Source organism: Thermobia domestica, unplaced genomic scaffold (genome assembly GCF_964235325.1).
Source record: "Thermobia domestica unplaced genomic scaffold, izTheDome1.hap1.1 HAP1_SCAFFOLD_1430, whole genome shotgun sequence".
Lineage (NCBI taxonomy): Eukaryota > Metazoa > Arthropoda > Insecta > Zygentoma > Lepismatidae > Thermobia > Thermobia domestica.
This window is the reverse complement of record NW_027657140.1, coordinates 8,562-32,505: the sequence shown is the minus strand read 5'-3', so window position 1 is coordinate 32,505 and position 23,944 is coordinate 8,562. Positions and strand designations below refer to the sequence as shown.

Below are 23,944 nucleotides of genomic sequence, written 5' to 3'. Positions count from 1 at the left end.
TGCAGTACGAACGCCACTCCTTTTAATATTCAATTTCTTTTATGTTTCGGTCATCTCTATGACCACGATCGCATGCATACGCGATGTAGGTTAGGTAGGTCATAGTTTCATTGAAAAACGATGTTCCTTTCTTTACAGGACAAGAGATGACCGAAATAAGATGAAAAGATGAAAACTGAACATTACAACGAGGGCGTTCATGGTGTAAAGTGAGTTATTTATCGCAATACATATATATTAACAACAAAGACTCAACAAAAGTGAGTGCTTACAAATCGTAATGATTTTCACTCCATAGCAAAAGAACCTGATAACAAATATAGACCCATATTATTTCTCTCTCTTCCCTTAACATTTACAAGAGTTCAGAGAAGAGCCGAAAGCTAAGAAATGAAAGGAGTTTTCAGGAATTGGAATTTCAAGTAAATGAAATGATAGTTTATTTTATTTCCAAATATATATATATATATATATATATATATATATATATATATATATATATATATATATATATTAATAATAAAATTATACGTGTTGAATTTCAATTAATGAGGATTCGTTTTATCGAAGGATCAATATAAAGAAAAACTTAAAAATATAATACTCACCATAAAAGTACATTTTATTTTCATAGTACTTGTTACCGTACTTGTCAACACCTACTAAAGTGCCCAGCTTGAGATCATCAAACCTGCAATAAAAAAAAAAAAAAAAAACTTGGATTAATACATGTTAATGTCAATGCTATTGCAATAGTATAACTATGTCAATCCATGTAATGTGAGTTCCTGTCACGACAGTATGGTGCACCCTCAGGTTGCGGATCGAGGAGAAGGTCCTTAGATATACAGGTAAGTTATTAATACATTAAATAGGCAGTCACGGACAAACGACAAGGAGTGGTCGTCCAGCTTTGGTGTTTAACTAACAACCTCATCTTTTTTCTTTAAGTACTTGTTCAGAAGCATTCACACAAGCCTCGGACGAGTAAAATGGACATGAAATTTGAACACTGACTATAAGAAGCTCTTGCAGGGCAGGTACATCAAAATACGTAACGAGTAGGTTACAAATATACGTATAAGATAGAGAAGGTAGGAGTTCAAAAAGTTAGATGGGAAGGAAAGGGAACGTTGCAGCCCGGAAGTTTTACGTTCTTTTATGGGAAAGGAAAAAACAGCAACTATGAACAGGGTTTCTAGTTCACAAACGAATATCACAAATTAGACGTGTTGAATTTGTTAATGGACAGACTTTTTTTTATTACTCTTAAAAGGTGCGATATTATTGTTCTAAATGTACATGCCCCAACAGGAGATATGGATGATGATACAAAGAACAGATTTTACGAAGAAGTAGAACATGTATCTGACGAATTACTGCAATACCATATGAAAGTTCTATCAGGGGATTTTAATGCGAAGGAAGGATGAGAGAATATTTCTAAACCGGTTCTAGGGAACGAAAGTTTGTATACAAAAATGTAATGACAACGGCTTTAGATTTGTGTACTTTGCAACATCCAAAAACCTTACCGTAAAGAGCACAAAATCCCACATCGCCACATTCACAAATATACCTGGACTTCACAAGATGGAAAAACTCAATCAAATCGACCACGTTTTAGTAGATAGAAGAAGGCAGTCCAATATAATTGAAAACCTGTCGTTTGGAGAAGCAGACTGTGAAATTGAGCACTGCCTGCTAGCAGCCATTTAAGAGGGACATTACCGTTGAGAAAAGGAAATAATCAACATCTAAAACGTACAAGTTTAACTTTAAAAAAATCGGAGGAGAATCAGGCGAGAGGGGAATACAAGATTGAAGTGTCGAATAGATTCTCGGTTTCAAAAAGTTCGGAATGCATTAATGTTGAAGTGGTGAGAATATTTGTGCTGCAGTTAGGGACAGAATGAAAATTTCAGGAAAAATAATTGAGGATCGTAAAGATATATTAAAAAAAAAAAAAAAAAAAAACGAACAGGAATGCAATAAAGTAGCAGAGAAGAGAAAACAAGCAAAACTGAGTTGGCTACAAAATCCGAAGGACAGAACCGCACAAAATTTCGTTAACATAAGCCAGGAAACTTCTAAAACTTTTAGAACAAAGAAACGTAATTTTCTGAAGATAGTACTAAAAACAAAAATAATCGCGACATATGGTATATATAAAGGCATCAACGAATTTAAGGAAGGCTATCAACCTTACGATTACATATCAAAGAAAGCAGACAGGACAATTTTCCTTGATAGGAACTGTATTTTGAATATATGGAAAGATTTCTTTGACAATTAATTTAACATGCAGCCACAAAATAATGTTCATGGAGAAAGTGAAATGCACACAGCAGCACTGTATTCCAAAGCCTAACCGAACAGAAATATAAATTGCTATAAATAAATTAAAGAAACACAAATCTCCAAGTGTAGACGAAATTCTTACTGAATTAAGTTTAGCTGGAGTGGAAAATTAATGGGAACGAGATACATAAACCAGGGTTGGCTGGTTTAAACCAAGGTTTAAACCAGCTGTTTTTTTTCAAAAAAACCAACTGGTTTAAACCAAAAACAAAAAATGTTCGTAAAAGTGTAAGTGTTTGTAAAATCTTGATGAACACACATTTGTGGGTTATCACGTTTCACTCCCGTATATTGTTCGTATTATATTCAGACCTAAATTCCCCATTCATTAGTCAAAAAGATTATACATACAAAAGCAACTTTTTTTTTATAAGTTTATAAATGTTTATTTTGTGATTTTTTGTAGTTGTTATTATTATGTAATTGCAATCGAAGAAAAATTCTAAATATTGTTTCGTTTTAATGTTTACTATTGATAAAATACATCGAAAATGCCGTACTTTTTGTGTGGGGGGAGGGGGGGAAGACCCCACGAGAGGCATTTAGTGAAATAAGTATCTTTGGTATCTATTTATGTATAAATGAGTCTGAGCCAAAGTGGACTCAAATAATTCGTATCTTTATTCACTTTTCTTATTGATATGCAGATTAAGTCGGTGTATTTCTTTAATTTGGACCAATAAAAGTCGTTGTTAACTAACTTGAACTAAATTAGTTCTTCTGTACTCCGTAGTACTTTGAAATTGTTCATATGTAATTCTGTGTAATGGTTTCACTTGTGCAACTGTTTATCTTTTTGTCCTTCTGAAATGACTCTTGACAGTTATATTAAGAAGCATGTAAAGATCAGTACAACGAATTTTTTTTATCAGGAGTCCTTCGTGAGTGAGTCGGCAGACGTATCACATTTGAGGCCAATTAGTTCCGGTTTCGAGTTCAAATGGAGGACAATTTCTCTCGGATGTAACTCGAGAAGCGGTTTTTATTCCTATTTAAGCTTATGTGACTCTTTCCAGCATAACCCGGTTGTCGCATAATAACATCAAGGCGAAACAAACTTATTTCTGTCCATAAATGATATGAATATATAGAGCAAATTATTTAAACCATAAAAACCTGGTTTAAACCAAAAAAACCGGTTTTTTTGTTTTTTTTAAATAAAAACCATGGTTTTTGCCAACCCTGACATAAACTCATTCCCATTATTTGAAACAAGGAGGAATTGCAACAAGAGTGGAAAGGATCAATCATTGTTCCAATTCACAAGAAAGGTGACAAAATTGACCGTAATAATTATTAAGGCATCACCCTTTTGGCAACATCCTATAAAATTCTCTCGAACATTCTGCTAGCAAGATTAACCCCATACGTACGATGAAAGTATTGGAGATTATCAGTGCAGATTTAGGCGAAATCGGTCAACTACATACCAGACATTTACCATTCGACAAATACTCGAAAATACATGGGAATACATCAACCTGATGTACCAATTATTTATTAAGTTCTGAAAGGCCCAGGATTCGGTTAGGATGAAAACATTGCAGAATACCCTTACCTAATTTGTTATATACCAAAAAAGCTAGTGAGATTAATCAAGCTGTACTTAAAAAAATTAATTCCAAAGTACTTGGCCACCAGTTTTCACGTCAAGAATGGTTTAAAACAAGGAGATGAGTTGTGCCATTACTGGTCAATTTTGTTCTAGAATATGTTATAGGAAAAAAAAGAGAGCAACCAGGAAATTTGATAAAGGATAATATGAGGACAATAAAAAGAATGCAGAGTTTTTATCGAACTTCTGTGGGAACATGGGTTTTCGAAGTAAATGCAAAGAAAACTACATACATGTAAGTTCGCCGTGACCGTAACACTGCAAATTATGGACACGTTAAAATAACACTTTTGACATAGTAGATACTTTCAAATATCTAGGGTCAACATTAACAAACCAAAATCATATTCACGAAGAAATTAAATGTCGATTGAAAATAAGGAATTTGTATTATACAGGGTGGTCCGTAAGTCTTAGTACAGTGGATTATTTTGGAAACAAGCATGATTAAAGCAAATCTGACTAGCGGAGGGCGGACTTGGGTAAAGAAGCAACCGATTGATGCATGCTTGGTGAACGGCGGCCATCTTCGATCCAGGTTAATTTTTTCGAATGGGAAGGTAGGCATGTGACACATTAATTAACAGGTTTTTAAGGGAATGCAGTCCCTTAAAAATGTTTAAAGATAGTGTCCGATTTATACAAACCATGAAGGTAAGTAGAAACTCTCAGGGTTCCCACTCTCTTTCCCCCCAAAAATTCAAGGGCATTTCCAGGACGTTTCTAGGACAAATCACCAATTTTCAAGGACTTCGACACAGGAAGGTATAACAGGATTGCAACAACTGTAAGTTTAAAACTCACAATTGTGAAATGAAAAGTACAATAGCTTATGTAGTGAATATTAATGCAAGTACAGTATTAATACACAAACCAGAGTGATTTTTTTTTTAAAGTGGCCTCTCAACTCCCCTTATATAAGCGACCGGATCCACCCACATCCAACACATGTATTTTTATTCTTTCTACATGACATTTTAATTGTGCACTGAACAAATTTACGACCAACAAAAATCTATTTTTCGTACATTGCATTTTCATTGCGTAATACATAGTGTGACAGGTATAATCGGGGAAATAAAAAGGGATTATATTATTATTATTATTATTTTTTTTTTTTTTTTTTAACTGATAAAGGAATTCTGTAATTTCTTCATTTATAGATATAATCTCTTTCTTCCTTAGCAAAGCTGCTCAACGCATAGCACTTGACTTTGTCAATAGAGTAAAGCAAGACTTCTACTCTGCTTCATGTGCAAGCTGGTTTGCTTCAGTCTCCAAAGCTTCACTTGTTACCATCAATTTCCTTTTCTTTCTCTGTGGCTGCTATACATTTTCACTTATCTCCTTCCTCTTGTTTTAAGACCTTGTCACAAGTAGTACTCATATGAAATTTTACAGAAAAGAAAGTACTGATGCGAAAGTAGACTGATTATGGAGGATTGATACTGGTACAAAGCAGTTTCTGGAGGATAGTGCTAGTGAAGACAGCATCCAAGAATGAGTTAACAGACTAGTAGATGAAAGAAGAGAGAAGTTCTCCCAGCCAACCATCCTGTGGGAAGAAAGAAAGCCCACCAACCATCCACATGCAGGATCATGGCAAATTATTAAACACAGAAACAGAAATAGCGAACAAAAATAACAATCAATTAAAATCTTTATTATAATTATATATATATATTATGAAAAATTCTGACAAGGACAGAAATGCATTTCCAATATATTGTGTGTATATATATTGTCAAAAATGACTGGCCCCCAAAACTAAAAATATACCGGAAAATGAAATAACATGTACAATAACGGGCAGCGGTACTTTAGTGGTAGAGTGCGCACTTCTGGTGCGTGAATTTCTTGTTCGATCTCAGTTCCCAACTGGGCCCTGTAGTGGACAAACACGTATTCGTGGGTTTTCTCCAGGGTTTGAAAATACGCCGAATCCATTGCAAAACAACTGTTCTTCGCTATCTATTACCTTTTCCTTTTATGGTGATCAAGGTTGAATTTCGGCAAACGGTAATTTCCACTTCCGGTTTGAAAAAAAAATTCGGTTTAACGCCCATGATTATGCCCTTTAAGCTAAGGGAGACGATGATTAAGGCAAATTACTGATGCTGGAAGAATGTCGGAGGAAACGGGAGTACCCCCAGAAAACCCACGGACATGATATTGCCCACCATAAACTTACTTGGCCGGGAATCGAACCAGGGACCCTACGCACCAGAGATAAGCGCTCTACCACTGAGCCACCATGTTTTCCCCTAGTTCCGGTTTGAACAGACAGTTAACGGAGGAGATGGAAACAATTTTCTTGGTCGCTGAATCGATTCCGAGAAAACGCTTCTAGATTTTTTTTTTTTTTTTTACTGTTTTTGATTCGATATCTGTCAACAGACAGACGAACGGACATAACGTACCTGTTCTATATAAGACTTCCGACACTTACCCATGGGGTTAAGTTTAGAGTTGCCCCTCCATTTTTATAAAAATTAGGAAGATTTAGAGGAGAAATGAGGTAAGAAATGATGATTTGGAGTTCTTATGTGATGTTTAAATGTGTATGGCAGGAAAGTTATGGTTAATACGAGAAATGAAATGTAGAAGTTAGTACTATTTGCAGAATGCGGAAGGTTCAGCAGTATGATAGTCGTAAAAAATGGCGAATAGGTGCAATGGATGTGACATTTTAGCAAGTTTGTAGAAACATTAAATTAAATTTTTGTGAGGCCCACTGAGTACTGAAGCTAAGAACACAATGTCCAAAGTATGGGAAAGAAAAATGAGAATCAACAAACTGGAGGAACTTATCACTTTCGTTATAAAGCAAGAGTACGGGATGAGAAAAGGAACATTTTTCGAATGGTCAGTATTACCTTTGGAGAAAATTTTGTTGTTCGTAGTTTTGTGGTGCCTTACAAAAAAAAACAAAAAAAAAAATTAAAGTGTTCTCAGCAACAGTGGTGGATTGGAATTATTGTTGGGAAGTGCGTGTTAACTAGGCGATAAGAAATTCAATGATAAAAGTAGCGCAACTGTACAAACCGAAGTTCTAAACGTAAGTGAAAGGCAGAGTTCTAGAACACTTGTCCCCCTCTATTATTTTGAGTTGTAATAAGAATAAAAAGAACGTGTCCTGCGGGGCTTCTAATCCGCCCTCACTCGCTCGGCAATACTGTGTAAATTAAGTACTGAGCTGTTGTACAGCCGAGCCGAACGGAACCTAACCAAAACTGCACGCTAACCTAAGCTAGCATAATTTTTAATGTTTTAAGTCCTTTTGTAGATGTGGAGTTGGAGGGGTAACTTTAAAGTTAAGCCTAGGCCTACCCATGGCATAGTATGGAAATGATTAGGGATTATCCTAGTTTGCAAGTCTTGCTTACTATATTGCTTAACTGAACCAACTCATTAAAACAGTAGTCCTCATTAGAACATTCAGCTCATATTGCCTGTGATTGGACCAAATAATCCTCATACCGATGGTAAAAACTTGACTACTGCGCCCCGATACTGGCAAGTAATCAGTAATCGCATAGAAAAAAACTGATACATTAAACGTGTAAAATACAATGTTCAGCAAAACACTTTTCGCTACGAACCTGTACAATTTACGCAAGGAATTTTTAATACCGCCATTTGTCTTGATAATCTCAAAAAACCTTGCTAACTTATCGAACCCAAAATAAGACATTATGCACACCAATTCTCTCCTTCCCACCACCTAAAAGCAGGTGAAATCTTCTTCGTCTTCTTTTGCAGAAGTGATGCTATATTGTTTCATGTATCAGCATTAACAAAATTCTTATTTAGATCAAATTAACCACATGAAATGGTTGAAAATCATCCTTCCGCATTTGTTCTATATACATATTATCCAATTGACAATACTTGAGCTTCCATGTGTTGAAAAAGTACGTCAATTTATTCTTTTACAATTCAATCAAATGATTTTGATTATGTTAATTTACTGAGATGCTTGGCTTCTGAGAAGATGAACTGAAGGGGCAAATATATACTTCAGTATCACGATCCCCGTCACAATCACAGCTGCTAGTTATGGCGTCAGGACTGGAGAGCTATATAAACCGTATCCTTGTATTGAGTGTTTTTTCATCACTAAATTATGTTTTAAGTTGTTCAGCATGTTGTATAACGTTATATGTGAATATTCGTTTATCATGTAGTCTTTGCTGTAGAGGATTATGTGTGTTCCTTGATAATGAATTTAGTGCTTGTTCAACTGTGTTGAAAAGTTCTACTGCCGCGAAACAAACTAACCCAATGTTTTACAGCTAAAGGAATTTGACAGTCTATATCAAAAACGTTCTACAGGATATATTCCGCAGATGTGAGCCAGATGTTTTTATGGTAGGTCTCAGCGTTGCCAGAGTGTACGATAATGTTGGGCTCCGGTTGATAGAAAATAATGATTATAAAACGTACGATAATTTTAGGATTGGATAGAGTACGGTATACATTTTCTACTGGTGTTTTCTTTGTGCATAAGGAAGAATAGCTGTTTGTGCGGAAATAAACAGAGACAAAAAGTCGATTGTAAAACGAAGGAACAAAGGCCTCTTTCACATTATCCGGCGATTTACCGGATCTGGTTTCGGCCCCTTTCGTATTATTCGGCGTTTTGCCGTGGATGAAAAATATGCGAGCAGGGTTGCTGTGCAACTGAAGAAACAACTCTGTGACTCTTGTCGTGTTGTGGTGGTTGTAATGGACAGATGCAAAATGTGTTTTCTACTCGCCTTGTTAAGACTCCGGCAAAAAAAAAAAAAAAAAAAAAAAGAGAGACATATTGGTTCACCCTGATTTTTCTATACTGTTGCCACAATTAAGGGAAGACGAAGGAAAATTCTTTAATTACTTTCATATATCTATCGCATCAACTATTGTCATTCATTAGTTTTGTAACGTGGCTGTAGTGGACAAATGCAAAATAATATGCATTTTATTCGCTTTGTTACCAGGCCCGTAGCTAACCCAAAAATTTAGAGGGGGCCCGTTAGAAGTTAGGGGGGGGGCGATCCAATCATAGTATACTTCATCACCATATTATAGTTCATTTGCAAGCCTACCGTGAAACTTTTAGGGGGCCCGGCCTCCCTAGCACCCCGTGGATACGGGCCTGTTTGTTACCGAAATGAGAGAACATCCACATACAGAAAAGATGTGCACTTTTTATTAGAGAAGCGGTATTTTGGAAGAGATTTTTCTGTACTGTTTCCACAATTGATAAACTTGGGCAAAATAGCAGCCCGGTTCTGGATACTATTATTATTATTTAAAATACCGTCCCGGTATTCAACTGTTGTGACTGAGAAAACCAGGCTAAAGTCCTCTCGGGATAGTCAACCGTTGAGGTCTATCCGAGAATCTCAAGCCAACATTCAGCCACTGACCCCAAGACTGGTCTGTAGGCATTATTATCAGGGTTGGCTGGTTTAAACCAGCTGGTTTTTTCAAAAAAACCAACTGGTTTAGACCAAAAAACAAAAAAATGTTCGTAAAAGTGTAAGTGTTTGTAAAATCTTGATGAACACAAATTTGTGGGTTATCACGTTTCACTCCCGTATATTATTCGTATTATATTCAGACCTAAATTCCCCATTCATTACTCAAAAAGATTATACTACAAAAGCAACTTTTTTTTTTATAAGTTTATAAATGTTTATTTTGTGATTTTTTTTTTGTAGTTGTTATTATTGTTATGTAATTGCAATTGAAGAAAAATTCTAAATATTGTTTCGTTTTAATGTTTACTATTGATAAAATACATCGAAAATGCCGTACTTTTTGTGTGGGGGGAGGGGGGAAGACCCCACGAGAGGCATTTAGTGAAATAAGTATCTTTGGTATCTTTTTATGTATAAATGAGTCTGAGCACAAGTGGACTCAAATAATTCGTATCTTTATTCACTTTTCTTATTGATATGCAGATTAAGTCGGTGTATTTCTTTAATTTGGACCAATAAAAGTCGTTGTTAACTAACTTGAACTAAATTAGTTCCTCTACTCCGTCGTACTTTGAAATTGTTCATATGTAATTCTGTGTAATGGTTTCACTTGTGCAACTGTTTATCTTTTTGTCCTTCTCAAATGACTCTTGACAGTTATATTAAGAAGCATGTAAAGATCAGTACAACGTATTTTTTTAAATCAGGATTCCTTCATGAGTGAGTCGGCAGACGTATCGCATTTGTGGCCAATTAGTCCTGGTTCCGAGTTCAAATGGAGGACAATTTCTCTCGGATGTAACTCGAGAAGCGGTTTTTATTCCGCTTTAAGCTTATGTGACCCCTTCCAGCATAAACCGGTTGTTGCATAATAACATCAAGGCGAAACAAACTTATTTCTGTCCATATATGATATGAATATATAGAGCAAATCATTTAAACCATAAAAACCTGGTTTAAACCAAAAAAAAAAAAAACGTGTTTTTGTGTTTTTTTTTAATAAAAACCATGGTTTTTGCCAACCCTGATTATTATTATTACTAGCTGTTATGCCCGTTCTTCGCACGGGTCAGATAAAATATCAATGTAAACAAACTGAACAATGAGAGAAGAATTAAGAAGCGTTTCTAAAATTAGATACATTTTGTGTGAATATATATCCAACAATGTGCGTGTTTTCATTGGGAAGGCCGATGGGGGCTGAATTTGAACGGAAACACTATCGGGAGTACCAATATGCATATGAGCGACCTCGATAAATATGAATTCGACACAAATATTGGTCATTTTCTACTACTTTTACATGTCCCCGTAAACGCCCCCTGAGACCCCTCCCTGGTTCGACTTGTGAAAAAATCGCCTCTGGCCTTCAGCCGATACCGCAAAAGCTATGAATTTGACACTAACATCTGTCATTTTCTACTACTTTTACATAGAAAGTAAACGCCTCTGTGATCCTCTGGTTCCAATCTTGAAAAAACAACGCCTCTGGCTTCCAGTCGACGGGGGCTGTATTTGGAAGTCAACGCCTTGGGAGTATCACCATTCATCTCAGCGACAGCGAAAACTATTGGTTTGACACTAATATCGGTCCTTTTCGATTAATTTTACATGTCTCGCAATTCTCCACCCCGGTGACTCCCGACCCGCATACAATGGTGGCTGAATTTGAAAATCATCGCTAATGAAAGTATCACCATTTATCTCAGAGACCGCGAAAACTGTGAATTTCACACTAATATCGGTCATTGTGGATTATTTTTTACATTTCTCGGTGATCTCCTGGCCCAAGTTCCTTAGCTGATGGGGACTAAATGTGAAAGTAAACGCTATCTTGAGTTTCACCATTGAGCTCAGTGACCCCGAAAGCTATAGATTTGACATTAATATAGGTCATTTTCGATTATTTTTACATGTCTCGAAATTCCCCCCCCCCCTCTGGTGACCCCCGGCGCGCATACAAATGGTGGCTGAAGTCATCGCTAATGGTAGTGTTACCATTGATCTCAGCAACCGCGAAAACTATGGATTTGACACTAATATCGGTCATTTTCTGCTACTTTTACGTCCTGGTAAACGCCCCCCTGAGACGACCTGGTTCGAATTTTGAAAAAAAAAAAAAAAAAAAAACGCATCGGCTTGATCCGGAGCCTGGACCAAGGTACCCGTGACCAAATTTTGGTAACTTTCGGTCGACTCGTATGGTCCCCAGGCCGCACAAAGACAGACACATAAACACTTTATTTTATTTATATTAGATTTTATTATTATTATTATTATTATTATTATTATTATTATTATTATTATTATACTATTTCGGGTTTATTCTTTTGTTTTAAGCGTTCCGACTATTGACTCAAGTTTCTTTAAAGCAATGCTCTAGTCCCTGAATTCAGAGGACTATTCAAGAAACTACAGCCAGATAATTATATATAAAATACGGTATATTTAACAAATATCACATCATGAATTCTCTCTTGCTTTGCGTAGCAAAATAGTACATAAATATATAGCAAAAGACTGTATTGCTGAAATATTTGATAGTGTATATTTCAATTTTGGGTCACCACAAATTTATAGAAGCTCATTTGTCCAGTGCTACCCGAACATCTCCCAATCTTCTATTACATAGAAATATAATAATTTATATTGATTTCGACACTTTGGTAGTATTGGTCGTTTTCAATTAATTTTACTTGTCATTTTTTCCGATACATTTTATGTACAGGTTTGGTTAATTACTCCAGATGTACTGGACTAGAACATAACCATATACACAAACACACTCCACACACACACAAAACCACACGCTCCCATATTATAGCAGCCACTTTCTGCTCTTTCCTGGCAACACTTGCTTCCTCCCCAACACCCATCCGGTAGTTTGCCGCGTATATGTGAAGAGCTTCATTGCTTGTAATGTCCCGCTTGGCTATACACGGCGATTTGCCGCGCCGGATTCTAGCTGGGAGATCCGTCTGCTTTTGCTCGCCGAATAAATGTCCGACGACGGCCGCACATATGTGAAGAGCTTCATTGCTTGCAATGTCTTTCTACCTCGTCCGGCAATTTGCCGGAAACGGATCCGGCAAATCGCCGGATAATGTGAAAGGGACAAAACGACATTTTTCTTTTTGAGTCCCTAACCCCTTTTGTGGACAAACCTCAGGTCAGGAAATTGACCATAAAATCACAATGAAACTCAGTTCTCTTTTTGTTGGGCGAGGGGAACAAATGTAGCATTGTTCTGCCCTTTATGTACCTCTACACAGAATACTGGTACATCAAATATTGCGAACTGACAATCCTTACTGCTTTTCCACTTTTTCCTCCCATTAGTAATACGATAATTTCGGGTTAAGTGCCGTATCGCCTCACCAATTTTAGGAAATTTACCAGGTCAATTGGACAATTTATTTAAGTGTGTGAGAATGAATGAGTGAAAGTGAGATTTAAGTGGAATACTCAACGTGAAGAAAGTTGTTGTTTTTATTGTTTTTTTTTTTTTTTTTTTTTTTTTAATGTTCTAAGCGGCACTGTATGTGGAGGCGGAAGGACTATTTCGCGGAGAGGTACATTTCTTATGATATAGTAGTGTAGAAAGCAGTGTGGAAATGGCGACCCTATGCCAAGACTGTGACATATCATGTCTTAGTTATGTGGAAGTGTATAAGAGTAACGAACGACAATTAAAGAAAATAGGCGTGTACAAGGGCAATGGATGTAATCCAACAAAATGTAACCGAATGCAGTACATTTTGGTGCTTTTTTAGTTTTCAAAGTGGTCCGGCGATACGCACAAAAGCCATAATTTCTTTCGATATGCAATAATGTTCAGTTATTGTGACGATAAATTGGTTTATCTAATGTGGCAACGCTGGTAGGTCTGGTTTAGGTCTGCGGACCAAGACTCCGCTCTACTTTCGGAGTGAGTTTACCGATTTCATGGTTAGGTACTGGTGCAGAATTGTCTGTCATGATAATAATTTTACGGTTAAAATGAATGAATAGATATGAAAGATAATTATTCAGGACATTAAGTTTTACTAGGAAACCATTATAAAAATGTACATGTTTACAAACGTAATTTTACTAGTGTCAAACAAACGAATACTAGGGTTAAAGTGAGTGAATGCATATCAAATACTAATTGCTGTGAAGATTAAGAACAATCTGACAAATTTAGAAAACATTTTTCTTCCACTTTTCCTGCTTTAAATAATTCGCCTAATGTTCCGCATAGGGCGACCCCAGATTAGATCCACGTGAACCCATTTTCAATGTTCTAGTGCTATTTATTTGTTGTTATTTTAATATTACTTAACTAGAATTACTACTTTTAATTTTCGTCATTCATTTTTAACTGTGAAATCATAAATATTTCTTTATTTTCAGTCTTTGCTCCTCGCTGTATTGTATTACTTCGCAAAATTAGTACCTTCCGCTTGTTGAGTGTTGCAAACAAGATACTATTCAGAAATAACGAAAACAATGAATTCTTATATTCTCATGTTTCCAATCAGCAATATAAACAACACTCTACTACAGTAGTATTTAAATAAACTTTTAGAGGGACGATGGGATGAAGCCCCCTCTCAAACATGTGAGCAAGACAATTACAAAACTCATACGTACAGAAATACTTCTTCCCTGTACTAGGTTGTCACACAAGGGGATGAATTTCTCTTAGCAGGAAATGCACTCTTACTACCTTACAAAGTGTTTATAAAAGGAGAATTGCATTATCGGGTGCAGATTGACTTTCGGAGGACTGAGTATAACTACAGCGTGTGCACATGTTGCATAAAAACTGCAGTTCATAAACTACAAACTAAACTACAATTATTTATTCTTTTATCAACCTCGGTATGATTTTATTTTCAATTATTTATTCTTACTTTTAGCAGTGTCAATTTATAATACTAATATATGCTGATTAAGTATTTTTTTAAAAAAAAATTTCAAAAGTAAACAACCTATATTGAATGAGACTGTTCAAACCAAAGAAATTTTAATAGTAATTTGTGAAGTTAAATTCTGATGGGTATGCTGATTTATGATATATTTGATTTTTTTTTTTTTTTTTTTTTTTTTTTTTAACATTTTCCTGCAAGCTTTATGTTATGAAAATTTCTATTGATTATAGAAATAAAGTGTATGAGCCGTGGATAGAATATTTTATTTTTCTTTCAAACAGAGAAACATTTTACTTAAATTTAAGTGGCTGAGAATAAAGTAATGTGCAATGTGTGTCAAATATTGATGAGGTTCAGAGCAGTACATGAACAATACACTCTCTATAAAATTTGAATAGTACAGCTGTGAAGAAAACAAAGGTGTGTTGTTTTCTTAGTGCAGCCGGAGACGAAAATAACCGAATTCTGAAGAAATTCATTCTTTTAGTTTATAATCATTTTCTTTTCCAAAATTTCAGTTTGGAATATTATTATTATTATTTTCCGTTGCGCTAAATTCAGTTTGGGATTATATTGAAAGTATTTTATTTTGTCTGGTAGGCCAATTACAGACTAAATATAAGATGTCCATAGTCCTCATTGCCAACTCCACTGGGAGGTCGACTTCCTGTGTCGGTGGTTTGTGGTTCGCAACCTTTTACTCGAAGGGTCGCGGATGACGGACTGCAGGCCTGGATTTTGGGCTGCGAGTTGAGATGGAAGAGGACCTGAAATCATATTCTTTGGGCAACATTTGAGTTCTATTTTCCGGAGACAACTGGTTTGGTGAATGGATCGGTGATTGTTGGTGGCATACCTTCACCGGGCCCAGTAGGTTCGCGACCACCAGTCAGTGATACATTTACACAGTCCGAAGGAAAGTGAACATCATACACAAAATTACACTAATTCATTCATTATTATCATTATTTTATTAATATATTTGTAAAAGGATTTTTTTCAGAACTTGAAGTACCACTGGTCATCAGGTTTCTTACCAAAGGAGAACCACGAGCGACTGGTGAAAGTGTACTGGGATGCAGCACCATAAGCAATTCAAATGAGGACGAGAATCCATTGAGGATGACCCTCGCTTCGGGAGACCTGCGGATGTAGTCACCGCGAAAATGTGCCACAAAGTTGAGGACATAGGTCTGCAGAATCGCCGAGATTGCAGCAGCATGTGGCATATCCAGAGGATCCGTCCTGACTATTCTGCGGGACCGCTCGTTGGGTCCCTAGAAATGCTCACGCGTGCACAGAAGCAGTGCCAGATGCAGCTGTCCCAAGACTTGTTTCACTTCTTTGAGGAGAATCAGGACAAATTCCTGGCTCAACTGGTGACAGGGGGGCGAAACCTGGATACACCACACACCAACAGGCTGTTTCCCAGTGGTTTGGAGGCCATGATATTTTTTTTTTTTTTCTCTGGGATTTCTTCACTGCCTACAAGGTGGTGACAGTGCATAGATCTCCATGGGAACTACGTCGGAAAACAGTGATGACAAGGTGAACCTATCTGCATTCCTGCCTGTTTAGATGGATAACTTATTGGACGCCCCTCGTAAGTACATATTAAATTTTCTAGCTTTCGCTGTAGTATTTGTAAATTTCCTCTTTATTTCATAAACACGTTATTAATTTTCCTTAACTAAAATTCAGATACTGTATCAATCATTACTTCAGATGGCCGGAATTTCGTTGTAAGTATTTCATGTTGTCTAAGAAAAAACTCTTTATTGATATTTGACTAAGTAAGGTACTTTAATAAATAATGTGCTTTTAAAAAAAATAATAATTTGAATTGATTGTAAAGAACGGAATTTAGCCTTGTATATAGAACATTTCCTGAAGTTTGGGTATTAGCCGTTTTGCTTAGAGATGTAATACTTGTGCGGAAATTATTTTATAAAGATCTTCCGAATGGCATGCCACTCCAAGCCCTTTGCTTTTTAAAATTTGTGAGTTAATCCAGCCTATAATTCTGATTATTGCTAAAATCTGCTATGATTTATTTACCTCAAAATGCGAGCCTTTCAAATTAATAGAGGTCTTGACATTTTTTGAATGCAATTATTTTGTTTGTTTGTTGGGTTAAATCTTGCAACTGGAAACGAAATCTTTTACATCCCACGTTGTGCCCTTTAGACTAAAGGTTACGGATGATTAATGAAAGTGAATGATTATGAAAGAATTGTGGCGAAGTGAATGTTGAAGGAACGGAAGAATCCGTAGAAAATCTACGATGTTGTTCATCACTAACCCATGTTCTCATGTTCTAGCAATTTAAATTCCATACCAACTGCAAAATTTAAGAAATTTTGTAAATGCGATGACAGTACAGTATTCACTGTAGCTTGTCGACATACCGCAAAATTCATTAATTAGAAATAGTTATCCTGTGCCTGTTGTTTATACAACATCAATACTTACATAAGTGAGATAGATTGCAGACTACTAAGCGTTGTGTCAATTTCATAGAAACATTCGAGCTTTCGGAAGAGATTTACCAAATAAATCTATTGATCATTTCTTACAATGTATGGCTGAGTACTTGTTCGAGACTTTCTGTAAACTCTCTAATGCAGAAGTTAAGAGCCTTCCACAATGCAATTAAAAAAAAAAAAGTACTATCGCCAAATCATTAAGAACGTAAGATAACTAGGGTTTATTAATTTATATAATTGTATAGTAGCTACCTACTACAACACTCTCCCTCCTAAGATTCAATAGGCATAGTCCAGATCAATTCAGGCAGGTAAACAAAAAATCATACGTTGATAGTCTCAGACGTTATTGAATTTAACATATGTTAAAATTCATGACAATATAAGAAACGTATATTTTTTTGTTTCGTCCAAAAAAGTCCTGGTCCAAGATAGATGTCACCAAAGATAGCACCTCGGACGCCATTTCTCACCTGCGATTTTCGGCAAAACATTAAAATGCTGTACTTTTGGAACGGTTGAAGATATTTTGTTGCTTTTTGTTTGTTATGGTTTGAGAAGTGAAAGTTGTTGCTTTTCTTTCAGTAGGGTTCGATAGAAAGGAAAGAACTTTAACATAAATGTCTAGTTTAGCAACTTGTAGATATTGAGAAAAGTGTCAGCAAACACTGAAACTGTCTGGTTGAAGTACAAAAATTCTTGATGCAAGGTAAGACTGTTCATATTTGATTTATGTATTTTAAATCATCCGTCAACAGTTAACTGGTGATACTGTTGTATTTTTATTTCTTGTGTCCTAGTGTCAAATGAATTTATGCCACCTGGTGGTACATTTTAGAGGCTAAGAGAGGAAAAGGAGTGAGTAGATAAGTTTTACTGACTGTAGTGCTATTCTTCGGAGCTTGATTCGTAAGAAATAGGCGAAGAAGGAAGAAGAGAGAAATCTTATTTCCAAATAGCATCGTATTATGCAAATTTCTGTTTGTTTAAGCAAAAGTATTCAATAAAAAAGAGATGCTATTCAGGTAATAGAAAGGAGATAGTGGAGATAATACTGGAGAAAAGTAAGGAAGTGTATTTTGAATGTTGCCTTTCGTAAGTGTGCGTAAGCAAAGAGAAGAGTGATTGAAAGATGAAGTAGCAAACTAAATATCTTATATTTACTATCAATAGATAAGGTGTGCAAAAATTTACATACACCCACTTACACTGTATTAATTGAATGCAAGCGGTTCCGGGTTCAGTTCCCGGTAGGGACACTCGATCGAAAATGTGTAAAAGCTTTTTCAGGCCAGCGATCGTGAGTGAGATTTTCCTGGGTTTTCTTCATTCACACTAGACAAATGTCGGAATGGTACCTAACATACAGGTTCCAGACCACTTCCTTCCTTCCCTTTCCCCAGATAGTGTAATAGCCAAGGGGCGTCATTTCTCATACGTGACGGGCTAACATGACCGTAGATGCCGAAAGCCCAGAAATCTAAATCCTAATCCTGTATTAATTGAATTTATTTCAGGGCACCTTAAAAGGGTTTGATCAGACCATCAATATTATCTTGGATGAAAGTCACGAGCGTGTGTACAGTAGTGGCCAAGGAGTTGAACAAGTGGTTCTTGGACTTCATATTATACGTGGAGATAATATGTAAGTATATCAAATGGATTTACAGATCAGACTAAAATGTTAATACACCCATCATAGTTTATTATTATTATTATTATTATTATTATTAATTATTAATTATTATTTTCGAATCCCAGTCATTTCATTATCACGCTGCTAGTAACGTGTGAAGCTGTAAAGTGTAAAAGGAGTCACAGTTATGGAGGAATTGTTAAATAAAAGGTGAAATTTTCTTCTATACTAGAGAATCGCTTACAAGTAATATGTACTTCACTGTTAGGAAAAAACAAACAATAATAGATGCAACACTAAAAATCTTAGTTTGTACTTTCAACTGCCGCTCGTGTTTAGGACATTATTCTACACAATATTTCAACTCTATCTCTGGAATCGCCTTCAAGTGCATGATACGATAATGTAACCAATAAAAATAGTTTCTGCTAGCATCACACCTGTACTTTAGCTCTTTTAAATTTTTTCGACTATATACAGGCCATTGCGTCGACCTTCGGAATTTGCTTTATAAATCTCGAGTAAAGCTTTTCACACCGGGTTTTTGGCATTTATTCAGGTATGAAAGCATCAAAGAACATGTTTTATGGGCATTTTGCAGTCCCGTATGCGATGCCTGGAGGCAATGACGTCACAAACAACGAAGGCGGCTTTTAAAGAAAGTAAATTTTAGAGCTGAAAATTGACTGAAAATGTATTATCGAGGGAAAATTGGTAAATCGGCTATAGCGTCAAGACTATTTTTCCCCGTACATTCTTCGTTCCTCATTATTTTCATAATGAAGTTATATATATAATCATTCGCTTGTGTGTATCATATATTTGAGCGGAAAAATTCGCGATAAAAGAGGATTTTTTTTTTTTAAATTTCCGCGAGCGAGAATTTCTCGCATTTGGTACGTAATAGGGAAATTTGACTGATGCAGTTGGAAACTCTGCTTCATTACAAAAAAAAAAAGCGAGGTACGAACCATGATCTTAGCGTCAATAGTGTTTGTACTGTAGCTGCTTGAATGAAAGCCTAAAAATTACCTTAAAAAAATTTTAAAGGGTTAAGGTTGATTCCAGAGAGAATTGAAATATTGTATATAATAATATTCTAAACATAGCGGCAGTTTCGGGTACCAGATGAGATTTTGAGTTTTGAACTGTGTACCCAAGAGCTCAATTTAGTAATAATAGATCCAGTTTACCATTTAATATTGTATATTTTTTTGTAAATAAATAGATCATATACTAGTTTAGCAGAATAAAAATTACCGACTGCATCAGATAGGCAACTAACGACACATTTTTTAGCGCCGTAAAATTTAGTTTTTCTAGACGAAAACTAATCAGAATTTATATCTAAATATATATATATATATATATATATATATATATAGAAAGAGAGAGAGAGAGCTCCGAGATAAGCGTTAGCGTACACGCCTTTGGCGTAAGAGACCCGAGTTCGATTTCCGGCGGGAGTTCATGTGGTTCAGTATATATATACAGGGTGTAACTTAATTAATGCAACAATGCTTCAGCCGTCGATACTGTTCACTGACTAGGCCACGTTTGGAAAGAATGCTATCGTCAACATGCATAACACACACAGATGCACATCCCTATGGTAAGGTTGTCACTTATCATCAACACCAATTTGGACTCAATGTATGGATCACCTGATCAGCCCACACATGCTACCCCCAAGACTGAATGGAGTACAATATTTGACCTTCCTGCAGGATATACAGCAGGAATATTTTTTTTCGATATTGTTTGAAGAAGGATATGTTAGATATCCGAAACCGTTATTATAATTTAAAATAAAGTGTGTTTTAAGCTTTGGTCAGTGTTCCTTTTGTTAAAAGAAACAATATGTTAAAAAGTTAGTATTATCAAGGGATATGAATCACTCGTTAGTGAAAGGTGAGAACTCTGCTTGCTTTTGACAGTTAATGCACATTTTTCTCAACTGGCCTTCTGGTAGGGAATATTAACAGTAACAACGTTTCTTTATTTTAAAAAATAGACCTGGAAAATAATATAAATAGTCCTGAAAAACCCGGAGTAAGCCTGGAATTTAAAAACAAACATCTAGTAGACACCTTGAGTTCAACCGTGTCCTCTGTCATTTTATGATTACGAAATAGAAAATTAAAATACAGGGTGTCCGAGAAGTCCTTCCCTGATTACAGAAATTGATAACTCAGGCTAGAAATAAGATAGAAATATGAAACTGGTGTTGAATTGTTTACAAACTATAAAAGTTTTTGTCTGTGTTAGGTTTGTTCTGTTTTACCAAGTCTCAATTTTTTTTGTTTTAGGTTTGTAGTACGTAAGTAAGAAGCCATGCCAACCAACCAGGAGAAGGCACAGTGTGTCCTGTGGTACCATGAGACACGATCACCAACCACGGTGCAGAGACAGTTCCAGACAACATTTGGGGGGACTCCACCTGATGTCAAGAGCATTAAAGCCTGGTATGAGAAGTTCAAGAACACAGGGTCGGTTGCTGACCTTCCGAGGTCTGGTCGACCAAGAGCCTCAGCAGACACGGTGGAGGCTGTGCGGCAGTCTTTTCTGAGAAGTCCTAAGAAATCGGTGCGCAGGGCCTCACTTGAATTACAGATGCCAAAAAGCTCTATCCATGACATTTTACATTTATTGTTTCGTGCTTACAAAGTGCAACTCGTTCAGGCCTTGTTGCCCAACGACGGTACACGTCGATATGACTTTGCGGTCGAAATGCTATCACGTATTGAGGACGATAATGGTTATCTCAGACGAATTGCCTTTTCCGACGAAGCGACATTCTTTGTCAGTGGAGTAGTGAAACGCCATAATGTACGCATTTGGGGTTCAGAACCCCCCAGGGAGGTCAGGGAGTTCACCAGAGGCAGTCCAAAGGTGAATGTTTGGTGCGCGTTATTGCACGATCGAATTATCGGGCCATTCTTCGCTGAGGATACCATCACATCTGCAGTGTACCTGGATATGTTGCAGCTGTATGCTGTTCCTCAGCTGCTTCAGTATCGCCCCGATGTCGTTTTTCAGCAAGACGGTGCACCACCTCATTGGGGTTTGGACGTCCGTGCCTATCTCGATAGGACATTTCCTGGGCGATGGATTGGTCGTGATGGACCAACAGCTTGGCCTCCACGCTCTCCTGACATAACCCCATTAGACTTCTTTTTATGGGGTTATGTCAAGGATGAGGTCTACCGAACACGTGTACTAGATCTTGAAATCCTGCAGCAACGAATAACCACAGTCGTTGCATCGATCCCTCCAGTGATGTTGGCTAATGTGTGGATGGAAATTGAATATCGCCTAGATGTGCTACGTGCTACCAAGGGTGCTCATGTGGAAGTGTACTGATGTGACCAAAACTTTTATAGTTTGTAAACAATTCAACACCAGTTTCATATTTCTATCTTATTTCTAGCCTGAGTTATCAATTTCTGTAATCAGGGAAGGACTTCTCGGACACCCTGTATAGAAATGTTGCTATTGAGAGGCAGAATTTTCAAAAAGGGTGAAAGCAAAGTGACGTACGTAACATGTTGACTTCCTTTTTTGAATTTCTTTGAGTGTAGCGACCTTCATAATGAAGATATCGCTTTACTTCTTTTTTTATTGAAAATATGGGAAATTCAGCATTAAGTTCGCATAAAATACAGCATCAATCAATTATCAGTAGAAATTGTACGAATGTGCAAAACGTCGTGACGTGCGCACAATGAAATGAATATGGAAATCATACATCGAGAAGAAAACGGTAAATTCTGCTGTGCTGTTGCATATGTATGCTCGAAGAAAATTGTGTGTATAGGCGACTACTGCTTTTATTTCTGCATTGCAACCGAGGTTTTCGATGCATCGGTATCTTAGCAAAAAGCATGTTTCGTGACGTACGTACCAGCGTGCATTTTGACTAGAAAAAACAATTGGGGAGGAGTGAAGGCTCGAAATTGAAAGTCTCAACGCTTATTGGAACATTGAGAAAAAGGAGGAAAAAGATTTACAAAACGTGATCATAGATCGATTGGAAAGCCACACAAGAAATATAAACCAATATAAGTTACTGACATTTATTGATGATAGATAACGCACAGTCGTGTGTAAGTAGCTGTTTACAAAACTCAGCATAATATGAAAAATAGAAAAATGTGCATACAGACGTACAGTGTGACACTTTAATTAGTAATGTTCAAGTCTTTCAGGTGCTTGTGGGCAAAAGTGAAGCGACCTCGTTTCTCACGGGGTTTTGGAAGAACTTTCTGGATGCGATTTCGTTTCACAGAATCAAAGTTGTCTATTCCGTGATCATTTCTACACATGTATTTCACTCGGTACATTTCATCACTTTCGATAGCTGTTACGTGTCCCACATATGTTTTATGTCTCCGGCCGACTGCATGTGTCACTGCAACATAACTTCCGATCTCGATGTCAACATTTTGGGAGGAAAGCAGTTCGTCACTGACACTTTGCGAAATATTTTCCTCAGGTTCATCTGGACCTGTGTCACTTCCACTGCTGCTGAGCAACTGTTCACTTGGCAGTAGATTGCCATGTGCAATTAATATGAGTTTTTCAGGATCGGCACTTGTGTTCTCATATATCAGAGCAACAAACCTTTCAGCAGGAAAAACTTATCTTGCGGACTTGATTCCTTTTAATTGCTGGAAGTTCACGTCCATGAAATGTTTAACAAACGGAAGATCGTACTTGGCTGTATCTTGGTGCGATATAATAAGGCATTCAATTTGCTGGGTATTTTTGACAGCTATTGAATGGAAATCACTAGCGTTGTTCACTCTGCTTTTCCTTGAAGAACACGGAACTACACTGCTCTTTTCATCTTTGCTCCGATTCCATCATATGTCCCCTTTCCGTGATAGCTTTCGTGAAAATTCCAGTCTGTTGGTATAATTTAATTTAACAGCGTTAGGTAGGCCATAGAGTTCCAGTTTTTAAAATGTTGGTTCGCTCCGTCTCACAGTGCGTCGAGTATATGGGAGTAATGGACAAAAATAAAACAAATCATACTGAAACTTTTATCACATGTTTATTGTGTCGCAAGGCGTTCTTTGCTCACTTAGACTGAAGCGAAGTTGTTCTTGAAGTTATCGAACTTGACAACTGTACTGATATAGAAAATAATATTCTGTTTAGGGACGTAAAAAAACTGTTAGATATTTAAGGCCTTATGCAGAGTAGTTCTGACATGTGATTAGTGTCATACTAAAGAGTTCGACTAACATATGTTTCCTGCAGTAGTTAGGCCTTTAGGGTCATTCCAGGCGAAAGTGAGCCTGAACCCAAATTTTCGAAAACTGTCAAAACCAATGCATTTTTACATATATATGAAGTAAATAGAACGAAATTTACTTTTTCCCAAAGAAAAACTTATTTATATTTAGAATTCACGTAAAATTTTAAGTCTAAATCGTGAATTTGTAACATGACAGCTG

The 23,944-nt window shown here is 36.5% G+C and overlaps 2 protein-coding genes across 2 annotated transcripts; one reads left to right on the top strand and one right to left on the bottom strand.

The window, feature by feature from the left end:
- Window positions 1-608: 608 nt before the first annotated feature.
- Window positions 609-7,858, bottom strand: LOC145677836 (NADH dehydrogenase [ubiquinone] 1 alpha subcomplex subunit 12-like; the record flags this gene model as incomplete). The annotated part of the gene is given in 2 exon segments (XM_081748151.1): window positions 609-691; window positions 7,579-7,858. Coding segments are annotated over 2 exon segments (175 nt in total), but the record flags the coding sequence as incomplete, so codon positions are not given.
- Window positions 7,859-7,922: 64 nt separating this feature from the next.
- LOC145677837 (U6 snRNA-associated Sm-like protein LSm8) lies at window positions 7,923-18,517 on the top strand. The gene is made up of 3 exons (XM_081748152.1): window positions 7,923-8,066; window positions 16,062-16,102; window positions 18,364-18,517. The coding sequence occupies exons 1-3, from the start codon at window positions 8,036-8,038 to the stop codon at window positions 18,493-18,495; spliced, it is 204 nt and encodes a 67-aa protein (XP_081604278.1). The 5' UTR covers window positions 7,923-8,035; the 3' UTR covers window positions 18,496-18,517.
- Window positions 18,518-23,944: the final 5,427 nt, after the last annotated feature.

Coding starts and splice junctions, on each gene's coding strand:
- LOC145677837 (XM_081748152.1), top strand. CDS start 8,036: ATGGCGTCAGGACTGGAGAGCTATATAAACC. Junction 8,067..16,061: donor ACTGGAGAGCTATATAAACC/GTATCCTTGTAT, acceptor ACTAAAATTCAG/ATACTGTATCAATCATTACT. Junction 16,103..18,363: donor CAGATGGCCGGAATTTCGTT/GTAAGTATTTCA, acceptor AATTTATTTCAG/GGCACCTTAAAAGGGTTTGA.